Source organism: Pan troglodytes, chromosome 14 (genome assembly GCF_028858775.2).
Source record: "Pan troglodytes isolate AG18354 chromosome 14, NHGRI_mPanTro3-v2.0_pri, whole genome shotgun sequence".
NCBI lineage: Eukaryota > Metazoa > Chordata > Mammalia > Primates > Hominidae > Pan > Pan troglodytes.
Genome location: NC_072412.2, coordinates 114,480,049 through 114,493,928, shown reverse-complemented (window position 1 = coordinate 114,493,928; position 13,880 = coordinate 114,480,049). Strand labels below are relative to the sequence as shown.

Here is a 13,880-nt window from a genome sequence, read left to right as displayed (position 1 = left end):
ATGTTTTTAGCTTTATCTTAGCTGCTAACAGGTCTTTTTGCTTCCTCCTTGAATCACGGTCATATTTTAGAATGATGAATTAGCAGGACAGTTAACACTGCAAATGTTTCCAAATAGAGTTTAAAATCTGTTTTGGCCCCAAAGGTGCATGGCCTGCCCATCAAAGTCTTTAAGGATAACTATTGCCAATTCTTTCAGATACACCAAAGATTTATTATCAGGCCCCAGTGATCCCTCACAATAATTTCTTTTCTGGCCAGCTCCCCAAAATGTCCTAACACACCAAAGTGCACTTTCTTTTTCTTTTCTTTTTTTTTTTTTGAGACAGAGTTTTGCTCTTGTCCAGCTGGAATGCAATAGCATGATCTCAGCTCAGCGCAACCTCTGCCTCCCGGCTTCAAGCAATTCTCCTGCCTCAGCCTCCTGAGTAGCTGGGATTACAGGCACCAGCCACCACTCCTGGCTAATTTTTGTATTTTTAGTAGAGACGAGGTTTCACAATGTTGGCCAGGCTGATCTCGAACTCCTGACCTCAGGTGATTCACATGCCTCAGCCTCCCAAAGTGCTGGGATTATAGTCGTGAGCCCCTGCGCTCAGCCTCAAAGTGCACTTTCTTTGTGAACAACAACATCTACCTATATTACGTGTTTTAGATCCAACTATTCGGAGCAAATACAAAAAGAAAGTATGTACAAAATATTTTAAATATGTAAAATAAATAAATGTTCACTTGAACAGTATTAATTTGAACCCAAGCTCAATAATTTTTTATTCTTTATTTCCACAAATTTTGACCCCCTTGTGTCTATTATGATGTCCCCTCCCCTATTTGTAAATGACAACTGGCTGAACATCTTCATTCACATATTTGCCAACCCAAACAAAAAACTTACATGTTTGAATCTGGAATCCAGTGTGGCCCTGCTGGCGCCAGCCCTGCAGGTGAGGTGTCTTATGATTTGTTTGCTGGCTTCAGACTTTCCTGATCCCCTTTCTCCACTAAGGAAAACAGAGAGGAAAAACATAAGTTTGAAGGAACTTTGCTTCAAAGCTTGTTCCTTTGTTCCTTTGAAGCTACTTTGAAGGAACAAGTAAAAAAATTAACTGGAGATATTTCTCAGACACAGAAATGAGGAGGGAATGGCACATCAACTTGCAATGAGTTTGTGGTCTCCGTTCACACTTCAATTTGATTCATTTGTCTGAAATACCCAGTATATGTTTACTGTGTCATGTCCCTGATGGTGTTTCAGATGCTGGCATTACAAATGAATATGACACAAGTTCTGCCATTCAGTATCTCACAGGGTAGAACCACCTAGTGTAGGTAAATTATGCCAGAAAGGTGTCAGGCTAAGAAGAAGACATAACCGACTTGACTCAGCTTAGCAAGTCAACATAAAGTGAGGCGATCCCATGACAGCACGCTGTGTTGAGACATGCAGGCTCACACTTGGCCTTGGGAAAACTGTTCATGCTTCATGGGCCTTACAGGAAAGACATTACCTCGTCTGTGGAAAAGCTGTGACATCTGTCTGAGCATTCCTTCTCTGTTCTTTGAAATGAACATAAAGTGCCTAGCTACAAAAACTAAGGCAGTAAGGTCTTCAGATGTGGATCTGTCATTCCGCAGATCCTAAACCTGACCTGCTTAGGTTTCCTTTTCAGCTTGCTTTCAGTTCTGATGTTCTCTAGTTTGCATTTTTCTTTAATCTAGAAAAGATCACTGAACTTTTATTTATAAGGACATCACTTTTAATACATCCCAGGCATACTTCATTAACTCACCCAATTTTTACAAATGGTAAATATTATATTCCTGACACTATATGATATAGGATTAACATAAAATTCCCACAAAATAATTACTATTTCAAAGTGATGTGATCTACAATAAAGTTATTACTTCACCCAGATGAAAAATTCATGAAAACAGCCTTTACTTATTTGGTAACCAGAAAAACTTTTTAAAGCCCTTTTATGAGTGCTTCCTTGGTTTTCTGCCTGGAAACATCTATTTTAACAAAGTTAATTAACAGTGTTTGCCAGAAAAGAAGTAAGTTGAAATTTAATTATTTGTTTAAAGTGTCGAGTCGTTAATGGATGCTTCCACTCACTTGTGCAGACTTTTGAACTACTGGGGCCTAAGAGTATCAACAAATGAGGTATTAAGTTAATATTAGAAAACAAAATGAAATTTTTTCTGGTCTGGTACTGAGTTTTGGGACATCCATTCCAGGACTACTTGCGTTTTGATTGCTAAATCTTAAATTACCCTTTGTAAGTGCTCGTTCTGGGACACAACTGACACTCAATAATGATCCGTAAACAACTTATTAAGTTGAATTTCAAATGGCTAATTTTATCATATTCGTAAAAATGGAGAACGCATGTATCTTAGCCCACACAATCAAGGATGTGGCAAAGCTGTATGAAAGCACACACAATTTTGAAAGAAGAAAGAGAATCACTAAAATAGTAAGTCCTAGTAACCAGAGATTTGCTCTTCCATTCTGTATATCAGGACTAGCGATACCGAAAGGAGTTCTCCAGCTTGCTTCAGGCAGACAGTCAGGGAAGGGTCCCCTGAGAAGCTCCGACCCGCCCCACGAGTGCTTACGTCAGATGTTTTGTGCCGATAAGGGAACTTGCACAGGGGGGTTGCCTAAACACGCCTGCGGTGGGAAAGTCCGTTCCTTAACACACGTGCAGCAAGGGAAATAAATCAATGTGGAGCAGCTCGGCCTCAGCATGCGCACTGGAAGGACGGGGGTGGAGCCGCCAGCAGTTCGCGCCGTAAGCTCTGGTGGTATTCAACCGAGAAGGGGGCACCAGGCACCCTGCTTCAGGACCCCTCTCTGCTGAGAGCTTCCCTTTCGCATAATAAATTCTACTCCACTCACTCTCTCGTGTCCGCACGCCTCATTTTTCCAGGTCGTGAGGCAAGAACCCGGACGTAGCTGAGCTAAGGAGCAAAATCCTGCATCAACACCTTCTTGAAACTTGAATGAAGAGATATTTTTTCAAAATAAGGGGTTGGTACAGGGAATCATTAACTTTAAAAGATGACCCAAAGGAGGGCCGGGCGCGGTGGCTCACGCCTGTAATCCCAGCACTTTGAGAGGCTGTGGTGGGCGGATCACAAGGTCAGGAGATCGAGACCATCCTGGCTAACACGGTGAACCCTCGTCTCTACTAAAAATACAAGAAATTAGCTGGGCGTGATGGCGGGCGCCTGTAGTCCCAGCTATTCGGGAGGCTGAGGCAGGAGAATGACGTCAAGCCGGGAGGCGGAGCTTGCAGTGAGGCGAGATGGCGCCACTGCACTCCAGCCTGGGCGACAGAGCGAGACTCAAGACTCCATCTCAAAAAAAAAAAAAAAAAAAAAAAAGACCCAAAGGAAAACTAGTTCTGCAGAATATATACTGGATAAAAAGTTCCATGAGCAAATACACATCAAAACTGTTGGGTTAAACTAAGATAAACGGGGTTCTTCATGAGAAAACTTGCTGGCCGCTGTGTGCCATCTCCCGGGCGGACTCCCAAAGCGCATGGGCCTGCTGCTCCTCCTTTTCCCCCCTCAGAGCCTTGCTCAGGACCCACGCTTTCAAAAACTGACCTATAACAGCTGCAATGATCATCCTAGAACTAAATGGGAGCACTCAAAAGTTATGTAAATTCTGAAGAAATAAATAATACATAGAAATAATCTAGTCAAGGGTCTGGCAGCCAGTAAATTCTCAATAAACATTAGTTGTTATTGTCAACAGTGTTATACTCTCCCTATCTCACCAATTGACAGTGCTTTTTCTAAGCAACTTTTAAAAAGTTTTTCCCTGTTTAACAAAGGAAGACCAGGAAACTAGACAGACAAAGCAGATAAAAATAGGGTTGCCTGAGTCTAGAATGGGTGGAAGCCCCCATCTCTGCGCCTTTCTCATCCTTGAGTCTAGAATGAGTGGCCAGGTGCAGTAGCTCACACCTGTAATCCCAGCACTTTGGGAGGCCGAGGCAGGTGGATCACCTGAGCTCAGGAGTTCGAGACCAGCCTGACCAACATGGTGACACCCTGACTGTACTAAAAATACAAACTTAGCCGGGCGTGGTGGCACATGCCTGTAATTCCAGCTACTCAGGAGGCTGAAGCAGGAGAATCACTTGAACCCAGGAGGCAGAGGTAGCGGTGAGCTGAGATTGTGCCATTGCACTCCAGCCTGGGCAACAAGAACGAAACTCCGTATCGAAAGAAAGAATGGGTGGAAACCCCTGCCTTGGTGCCTTTCTCATCCTTGAGTCTAGAATGGGTTGGAGCCCCCGCCTCAGTGCCTTTCTCATCCTCGTGTCTAGAATTGGTGAGAGCCCGTCTCAGTGTCTTTCTCATCCTTTGAGTTTAGAATGGATGAGAGCCCCTATCTCAGTGCCTTTCTCATCCTCGTGTCTAGAATGGGTGAGAGCCCCTGTCTCAGCGCCTTTCTCATCCTTGTGTCTAGAATGGGTGAGAGCCCCTGTCTCAGAGCCTTTCTCATCCTTGAGTTTAGAATGGGTTGGAGCCCTCGCCTCTGCCTTTCTCATCCTTGTGTCTAGAATGGGTGAGAGCCCCTGTCTCAGAGCCTTTCTCATCCTTGAGTTTAGAATGGGTGGAAGCCCCTGCCTCGGTGCCTTTCTCATCCTTGTGTCTAGAATGGGTTGGAGCCCCCACCTTGACGCCCTTCTCATCCTTGTGTCTAGAATGGGTGAGAGCCCCTGTCTCAGCGTCTTTCTCATCCTTGAGCCTAGAATGGGCAGAAGCCCCTGCCTCAGTGCTTTTCTCATCCTTGAGTCTACAATGGGTGGAATTCCCTGCCTCAGCGCCTTTCTCATTTTTGAGTCTAGAATGGGTGGAATCCCCTGCCTCGGTGCCTTTCTTATCCTAGAGTTTAGAATGTGTCGAAGCCCCTGCCTCAGCACCTTCCTCATCCTTAGGATGCGTCTGAACCCAGCACGAAAACTACCGCTAGCACGCTGCTTTGAAAACTAGAAAACTAAAGTGTGCGCCCATCAGTCTGTCCCTCCACCCTCCATAGAATTTTTGATGAAATGCATATAAACATATAAGCTCTCATTTTAATATTTAAATAAGCCTTTTGAATTCTATCCAGGTTCTAACTTTATACCATTTTCATTTCACTTTGACTCGAGTTGTGTGCTACTGTACTTATCGGTTCAGTTCCAACCAGCACTACCGACAACAACTAAGGCACTGCAGTGAGTGAGTATTTATAGAGCTTTCCCTCCCTTGTAGAGGTTTGACTGAATATAAAATATAGGTCTCTGATGCAGATTTTAACATTTAAATGTTTCTTTAATTTTCTATTAATTGATGAGTTAAATCTAGCATTACATTTCAAATTCAAAAAATATTTTGGGCCAAATGCAGTGGCCCATGTCTGTAATCCCAGCACTTTGAGAGGCTGTGACAAGAGGATCGCTTGAGCCCAGGAGTTTGAGACCAGCCTGGGCAATATAGTGAGATCTCATCTCTACAAAAATTAAAAAATTAGCCAAGTGTGGTGGCATGTGCCTGTAGTCCCAGCTACTTGGGAGGCTGAGGTGGGAGGATCACTTGAGCCTTGGCTGCAGTGACTGGTGATCATGCCACTGAATTCCAGCCCAGGTGACAGAGTAAGACCCTGTCTCAAAAAAAAAAAAGTTTAGGAAGTAGAATACAGTGAATTGTGAGCAAAGGTAAATAACAAGAAACAGGCTGAGAAAACATACCTTTGGAAAGAAATAAAATGATATTTGGGGCAGCCCTGGATTTTGAAGAACAGTGGCTTAGGTTCAGTAATATTGGAAGTTTTTCTTTCTCCATGTTTTCTTAGGTTCAGAAGCAAAAACTTTTTATCTAAGCTTTAAATCTTCAAAAGGAAATGAGTTTCAGGTTAAGTTTATTAATATTGATCCAGCTACACTTGGGGCTACTCCTAACAGCCAAGATGTTTCTCCTTTGTAACGAGTCAAATGTACTTATTGCAAAGATATACTGGACCTCAAGGTGCTGAGAAAGTAAATAAAGGTAAACCATAGGAAATGAGTACATCTTTACTGCCAAGCCCCGTGGCAAACCTGAGCGTGGCAGACAAGGTTGAGGAGGGCTCACCTGAGGATGAAACACTGAGGCCGCTGTTGCCGGAAGAGCTGGTGAAAGGCTCTCTCCACACACGAGAAGAGGTGAGGAGGCAGCGAGGAACACAGCTTCCCTGAGGAGCTGAAATACAGCTGGGACACCTGGAAAACAGGGCAGCAGCAAGGGGAAAACCTCAGTGAAAAGGCGCCAGTATTCCTCATCCCATAATGAGAGTGACTTCTGTCCAAGATACAGAAGTGAATGAATCCCTAATTCTGAATCTCATTGGTATGTAAAAACATTTGTAAAATGACACCCTTCTCAGCACATTTTCAGCATGCATAATGACAAAACGGAGGCTTATACTTTATCCTTCATTACTTGGTCCATAGGCTTTAATTATTCTGCTGTCTTTAAGAAGAGCAACTCACAAAATATGTTGTTTAATAGATATCTGTGCAGTAAGCTGAAACTGTGGTAATTTACAACAAATACAATTTCTCTCAGCAGTATTTAATTTCAATACCATAAGATAGCCAAGGTTTTAAACTTGAATGTGAGAGGCAGTTGCAGCTGAAATGCATATAAGTTTACAAATTTCTCAGAAAAACAAAAATTAATTAATTTTAGAGAAACGGTGATGTATAATTATTGCCATAATGATTCATTTCCAGTATTTTTAGTCCTTTTAAATTTCTAGTAAATTTCATTACTTTAGAATAAAAACTCAAGAGTAGGAAGACTTCTTAGTTGTGAAGAAATCAAAGTTATTTTTATTTTACAAAATAACTGGCCTGTATCTTCAAAGATGTCAAGGTCAGAAAAGTCAAAAGAAGACTGCAGAACTGGTCCATACTGAAGGAGAGTCAAGGGCATGGTGGTTCAAAATGCAACATGCAGCGCTGGCCTGAATCTCTAGCTCTGTGGGCGTTACTGAGACAATGGGAAATCCTGAACGAGGTCTCTTGATTCAGTGACACCAGTGCATCAGCAATAATTTTCCCATTTTGATGACTGTAGGGAGGTTACACAGGAGAATACCTTTGTTTAAATACACGGTAAACATATTTAAGGTTGATGGGACCACATGCCAGAAAAGTATTTTAAAATGGTTGATGCTCAGGGATCTGCTATTAGTCTGATGGGCTTCTCTTTGTGGGTAACCTGACCTTTCTCTCTGGCTGCCCTTAACAGTTTTTCCTTCATTTCAACTTTGGTGAATCTGACAATTATGTGTCTTGGAGTTGCTCTTCTCAAGGAGTATCTTTGTGGCGTTCTTTGTATTTCCAGGATTTGAATGTTGGCCTGACTCGCTATGTTGGGGAAGTTCTCCTGGATAATATCCTGAACAGTGTTTTCCAACTTGGTTCCATTCTCCTCCTCACTTTCAGGTACACCAGTCAGACATAGATTTGGTCTTTTCACATAGTCCCATATTTCTTGGAGGCTTTGTTCATTTCTTTTTACTCTTTTTTCTCTAAACTTCTCTTCTCACTTCATTTCATTTATTTGATCTTCAATCACTGATACCCTTTCTTCCACTTGATCAAATCGGCTACTGAAGCTTGTGCATGAGTCACGTAGTTCTCGTGCCATGGTTTACAGCTCCATCAGGTCATTTAAGATCTTGTCTATGCTGTTTATTCTGGTTAGCCATTTGTCTAATCTTTTTTCGAGGTTTTTAGCTTCTTTGCAATGGGTTCCAACATCCTCCTTTAGCTCAGAGAAGTTTGTTATTACCGATCATCTGAAGCCTTCTTCTCTCAACTCGTCAAAGTCATTCTCCATCCAGCTTTGTTCCATTGCTGGCGAGGAGCTGCGTTCCTTTGGAGGAGAAGAGGAGCTCTGATTTTTAGAATTTTCAGCTTTTCTGCTCTGGTTTCTCCCCATCTTTGTGGTTTTATCTACCTTTGGTCTTTGATGATAGTGACGTACAGATGGGATTTTGGTGTGGATGTCCTTTCTGTTTGTTAGTTTCCTTCTAACAGTCAGGACCCTCAGCTGCAGGTCTGTTGAAATTTGCTGGAGGTCCACTCCAGACGCTGTTTGCCTGGGTATCACCAGCAGAGGCTGCAGAAAAGCAAATATTACAGAATGGCAAATGTTGCTGCCTGATCCTTCCTCTGGAAGCTTCGTCTCAGAGGGACACCTGGCTGTATGATGTGTCAGTCATCCGCTACTGGGAGGTGTCTCCCAGTTAGGCTACTCGGGGGTCAGGGACCCACCTGGGGAGTCAGTCTGTCCGTTCTCAGATCTCAAACTCCATGCCCAAGGTATTTTATAGATTCAATGCCATCTTCATCAAGCTACCAATGACTTTCTTCACAGAATTGGAAAAAACTACTTTAAAGTTCATATGGAACCAAAAAAGAGCCTACATTGCCAAGACAATCCTAAGCCAAAAGAACAAAGCTGGAGGCATCATGCTACCTGACTTCAAACTATACTACAAGGCTACAGTAACCAAAACAGCATGGTACTGGTACCAAAACAGAGATATAGACCAATGGAACAGAATAGAGCCCCCGGAAATAATACCACACATCTACAACCATCTGATCTTTGACAAACCTGACAAAAACAAGAAATGGGGAAAGGATTCCCTATTTAATAAATGGTGCTGGGAAAACTGGCTAGCCATATGTAGAAAGCTGGAACTGGATCCCTTCCTTACACCTTATACAAAAATTAATTCAAGATGGATTAAAGACTTAAATGTTAGACCTAAAACCACAAAAACCCTAGAAGAAAACCTAGGCAATACCATTTAGGTCATAGGCATGGGCAAAGACTTCATGACTAAAACACCAAAAGCAATGGCAACAAAAGTCAAAATTGACAAATGGGATCTAATTAAACTAAAGAGCTTCTGCACAGCAAAAGAAACTACCGTCAGAGTGAACAGGCAACCTACAGAATGGGAGAAAATTTTTGCATCTACCCAACTGACAAAGGGCTAATATCCAGAATCTACAAAGAACTCAAACAAATTTACAAGAAAAAATCAAATAACCCCATCAAAAAGTGGCCAAAGGATATGAACAGACACTTCCCAAAAGAAGACATTTATGCAGCCAACAGACACATGAACAAATGCTCATCATCACTGGCCATCAGAGAAATGCAAATTCAAAACCACAATGAGATACCATCTCACACCAGTTAGAATGGCGATCATTAAAAAGCCAGGAAACAACAGGTGCTGGAGAGGATGTGGAGAAATAGGAACACTTTTACACTGTTGGTGGGACTGTAAACTAGTTCAACCATCGTGGAAGACAGTGTGGCCATTCCACAAGGACCTAGAACTAGAAATACCATTTGACCCAGCCATCCCATTACTGGGCATATACCCAAAGGATTATAAATCATACTGCTATAAAGTTACGTGCACACGTATGTTTATTGCGGCATTACTCACAATAGCAAAGACTTGGAATCAACCCAAATGTCCATCAATGATAGCCTGAATTAAGAAAATGTGGCACATACACACCATGGAATACTATGCAGCCATAAAAAAGGATGAGTTCATGTCCTTTGTAGGGACATAGATGAAGCTGGAAACCATCATTCTGAGCAAACTATCGCAAGGACAGAAAACCAAACACCTCATGTTCTTACTCATAGGTGGGAATTGAACAATGAGAATGCTTGGACACAGGGTGGGGAACATCACACACTGGGGATTGTTGTGGGGTGGGGGGAGGGGGGAGGGATAGCATTAGGAGATATACCTAATGTAAATGATGAGTTAACGGGTGCAGCGCACCAACATGGCACATATATACATATGTAATAAACCTGCACATTGTGCACATGTACCCTAGAACTTAAAGTATAATAATAAAAAAAGGTTGATGTTAAAAGTTGCTTGTACAATTTATCTACACATTTTACACACATTTAAAATTATAGCAAAAATAATTTTTAAAGTAGAATACATGATCCACAATGAGAGTTAACTGGATGAATCTCACAATGTTGAGTGTGAGTGGTCAGATACATAAAAGAACACACTGTATGTCTTCACTTACATCGAGTACAAACACAGGTAACCAATCCTTGCTGTTAGAAGTCAAGTTGGCAGTAGCAGGGGAAATGCTAATGTTTAAGGGACTTCATGTTCTGGAGCTGAGTACCACCCACCTGCATGCTTAGCAACATAAGCACTTTCCTACAAACATTACACCTCAACCAAAACTACAAAAAACTGAAGTCATCACACAGTGTGGTGCTGGTGCAAAGAGTAGATAAATGGATCACAGATCACTTGAAACAGACTAGATAATTCAGTGCAAGCCTACATGTTGGTGAAGATGAAATGGGAGAGTTCCCTAACCCTGCTCGCAGGATGTGTGACGGGGTGTGGCTCATCTGTTTGGCCACTGTGTGTGCTCAAACCCCTTATGGGAGGGGGAGCATGCAGATGGGCAGGTACAGGAGCCTGGGCCAGCACCTTTGGGCTTTGGCCCCATAGTAGCATCTAGGGGTGGGTGCCTGCAACTTCTGAAGCCCAAGTGGGCGTGTGTTACAGTGTATTCTTTTAGCTTTGCTGTCCGTGGACAGCTTAAGTGTTAAACAGTTCAATGGACCTTCTGCCTTTTTTGCAAGGGCAGAGGGCCAGTGCGACAGCTTTCTGTATCCTAAGCTCTTGTCTGGCATCCAGGAAAAATCAGATCACACACGGACTTGAAGGATGGTGAATGCAGGGGTTTTATTGAGTGGTGGAGGTGGCTCTCAGTGGGATGGATGGGGAGCTGGAAAGGGGATAGAGTGGGAAGATGATCTTCCCTGGAGTTTGGCCATCCAGTAGCCGATCTCCTCTCCAACCATCCCTAGCTGAACTCCTCTCAACATTCAGATGCTCCTTCTCTTCTCTCCTTCTCTGCCACTCTTCTGCTCTTCTGTTCATCTGCTTGTGGAGTCTGGTGTTTGGGGGTACAGGATGGGGGGCATGGTGGGCCAAAGGCAACTTTTTGGCACGAAAACAGGAATATCTGTTCCCATTTAGGGCTGTGGGTTACCAGCCTTGAGGGTGGGGCCTTTGCCGGGGAACTGCTCTCTTCTACCCAGTGTCTCCCTGCCTCCTGTCCTTATCAAAGATACAGTGTATGACCAACCAGGCTGCACCACCTATCAGTGGTAAAGGGTGCTGCTGAGAGGACTAATCATCTATTTAGGTAAAGAAGACAAGTGTTGATCTCTATTCTATAGCAAGTGTAAAAATTACTTACAAGTGAATGTAAATCCCAGATATGAGCAGCAAAGTTTAAAGCATTTAGACAAGCATATAGAATGGTACTCTCATGATTTGTATGTAAACAAGGAAATAGGATTCAAAAATATAAATTATAATGAGAATGATGGAGCGATCTTACTACATTAAATTTAACAAGCCCTGGTCAACCATATAATAATAGAAAATAAGCAAAGACAGAGAAGTGTATAAGCTGTGCATGTAATCAATAGATCAGCAGCAATTTAAAACATATTCCTACAAATCAATTTAAAAATGGAACTATAATACAAATTCGGGCAAAAATATAAACTAAAAAGATGGAAAATAAATATGAGAAAGGATGGAAAGCTCTCTCGTGCTATTTCAAACTATAAGATGCTATATTACACACAAAATCCTAGCAGAATTAATCATAGTTTAGTCATAATGATCATAATAGCTTACAGGCACTCTGTACACGGTGCTGTCCTCAGCACCTCACAGGCACTCACTCATGCAGTCCTCCAGAACCTATGACTGGAGTTAGAGAAGTATTTCTATGTTTACAGGCAACAGAATTGGTGCCAAGAGAAGTCAGTGACAGGCCCAAGGGGACAGGGCTAGTTGGTGGCAGAGCTTGATTTCCAAATGAAGTTGTCTGTTGGGCTGGGAAAACAAGTCTATACTACTGAGTCTTGTAGTTTTAACTAATTGGAAGAATCATCTGGAAATATCTTCTAAATTTGAAGATTCATATTCAACTGGGAATATCTCTGTTGAAACTCTCAAACATGAGCAAAAAGAGCATTTATAAAACAATTCTTAGGACTCTTTGTAAGAGCAGAAAATACAGAAATAAGTTAAAAGTCTATAATAAAGATTAATAGACAAATATAACTGGTTGTGTGTCATTACAAGAAAATTCTAGAGGGACTTTAGAATAAATTAGGTCTCAAATTTTCAAGATGGAAAATTTTTGAAAGTGTGAGGGCTGATCAACAGCTTTTTTGTAAAAGAATACAGCTAATGGCTGGGCGCGGTGGCTCACGCCTGTAATCCCAGCACTTTGGGGGACTGAGGTGAGCAGATTATGAGGTCAGGAGATTGAGACCATCCCGGCTAACTCGGGAAAACCCCATCTCTACTAAAACTACAAAAAATTAGGTGGGTGTGGTGGCACATGCCTGTAGTATCAGCTACTTGGGAGGCTGAGGCAGGAGAATCGCTTGAACCTGGGAGGCGGAGGTTGCAGTGAGCCAAGATTGTGCCACTGCACTCCAGCCAGGGCAATAGAGTAAGATCCCATCTCAAAAAAAAAAAAAAGAGAGAATACAGTTACTATGTTATGAGTTAATTAAAATATAGAAAATAGTGGTATACCCACTTTTTGAATGTATATATGTGTTCATGTATATAGTAAACATATGAAACACTGGATGGAAGGATAACTTCAAGATAACCATTATCACTGCTTACGAAAATAAGTAGGTTGAAGTTGAAGTGGTACTTACCCTATGTTTATAGAACAATATGTCATCTATCTAAGACATCATATAATTAAAACATACTGTTATTTTTTGTACCACTCAGAAAATAAATGTTACAGTTAAAGTAGGACACAGTGTTTTCTTACCACACCCTTAAAGCTGCATCCCAATCACAAAAGTACATGTGAAAAAAAAAATACAGCACTTTTAATTTTAAATGTTTTTAAAAGAGATATGAAACCAATATGGGTGGTGGGCACACAACTGTCTGTTGCATTCTGCTTGAACTTTTTTCATTTTTAATTATTCCAGAAGTTGCAATGAATATTAAGAATAATTAAATGATAGTGATATACACATTATAATTCATAAAACTGAGGAGTTTTAGTCCAGCTTCATTGTCCAGCAGATCTAATTTCTGTTCTTGTTTGAAAACTTGTACTAACACTGTTTCACTCCTCCCCAAGTCCAACATAGACTTAGACTCTAATGTGACAAAATGTTTTTCAACTCTCTATTTTGTAAATGAGAATTTCATTAGATGTTCAACAGACACAAGAGACAGCCTGGATCATGCATCCATCTGTGTGTACATGGAATTCATTTCTCTAACATTTTTTCGTTTTCATTTTTTTAAGACAGGGTCTCGCTCAGCGGCCCAGGCTGGAGTGCAGTGGCCCAAGTACAGATCACTGCAGACTCCATCCCCTGGGGTCAAGCAATCCTCCTGCCTTAGCCTCCCAAGTAGCTAGGACTACAGGTGGCTAGGGTTTTCAATTTAAAAACCCTAGGCCACGGCTGGCTAGGGTTTTTAAATTTTATTTATTTAAATCTATTTGGGCTTAGATATTCTCTTTATGCCAAATTTTACTAGAGAGTAGATGTGGGTGATGAGCCTTGAGTGTCTAAAGAAAGTTATTTCCTGATAAACTCATAACCTCTCTCAGCTCCCCTTTCTTGTAAGTCTCTTTCCCATGCAGTGTTACAGTTCATGTTGTGGAATAGTCCATTACTACCACCTGGCAACACATTACCTGATGCCGATTCTATGCTTTATACATAATA

At 41.7% G+C, this 13,880-nt stretch overlaps 1 protein-coding gene across 4 annotated transcripts in view; it reads right to left on the bottom strand.

The window, feature by feature from the left end:
- MYO16 (myosin XVI) overlaps positions 1-13,880 on the bottom strand; it is a 711,002-nt gene that overhangs the window by 318,260 nt on the left and 378,862 nt on the right. For all 4 annotated transcript variants that reach the window (XR_008538898.2, XM_054665553.2, XM_054665554.2 and 1 more), the window contains exons 13-14: positions 6,141-6,268; positions 895-1,000 (exon numbers count right to left, since the gene is read on the bottom strand). Coding sequence is in view for 3 of the 4 variants with exons in the window: in XM_054665553.2 (XP_054521528.2) it covers positions 895-1,000; positions 6,141-6,268 (234 nt within the window). In the remaining variant the exon portion in view is untranslated. The remainder of the gene's footprint in view (positions 1-894; positions 1,001-6,140; positions 6,269-13,880) is intronic.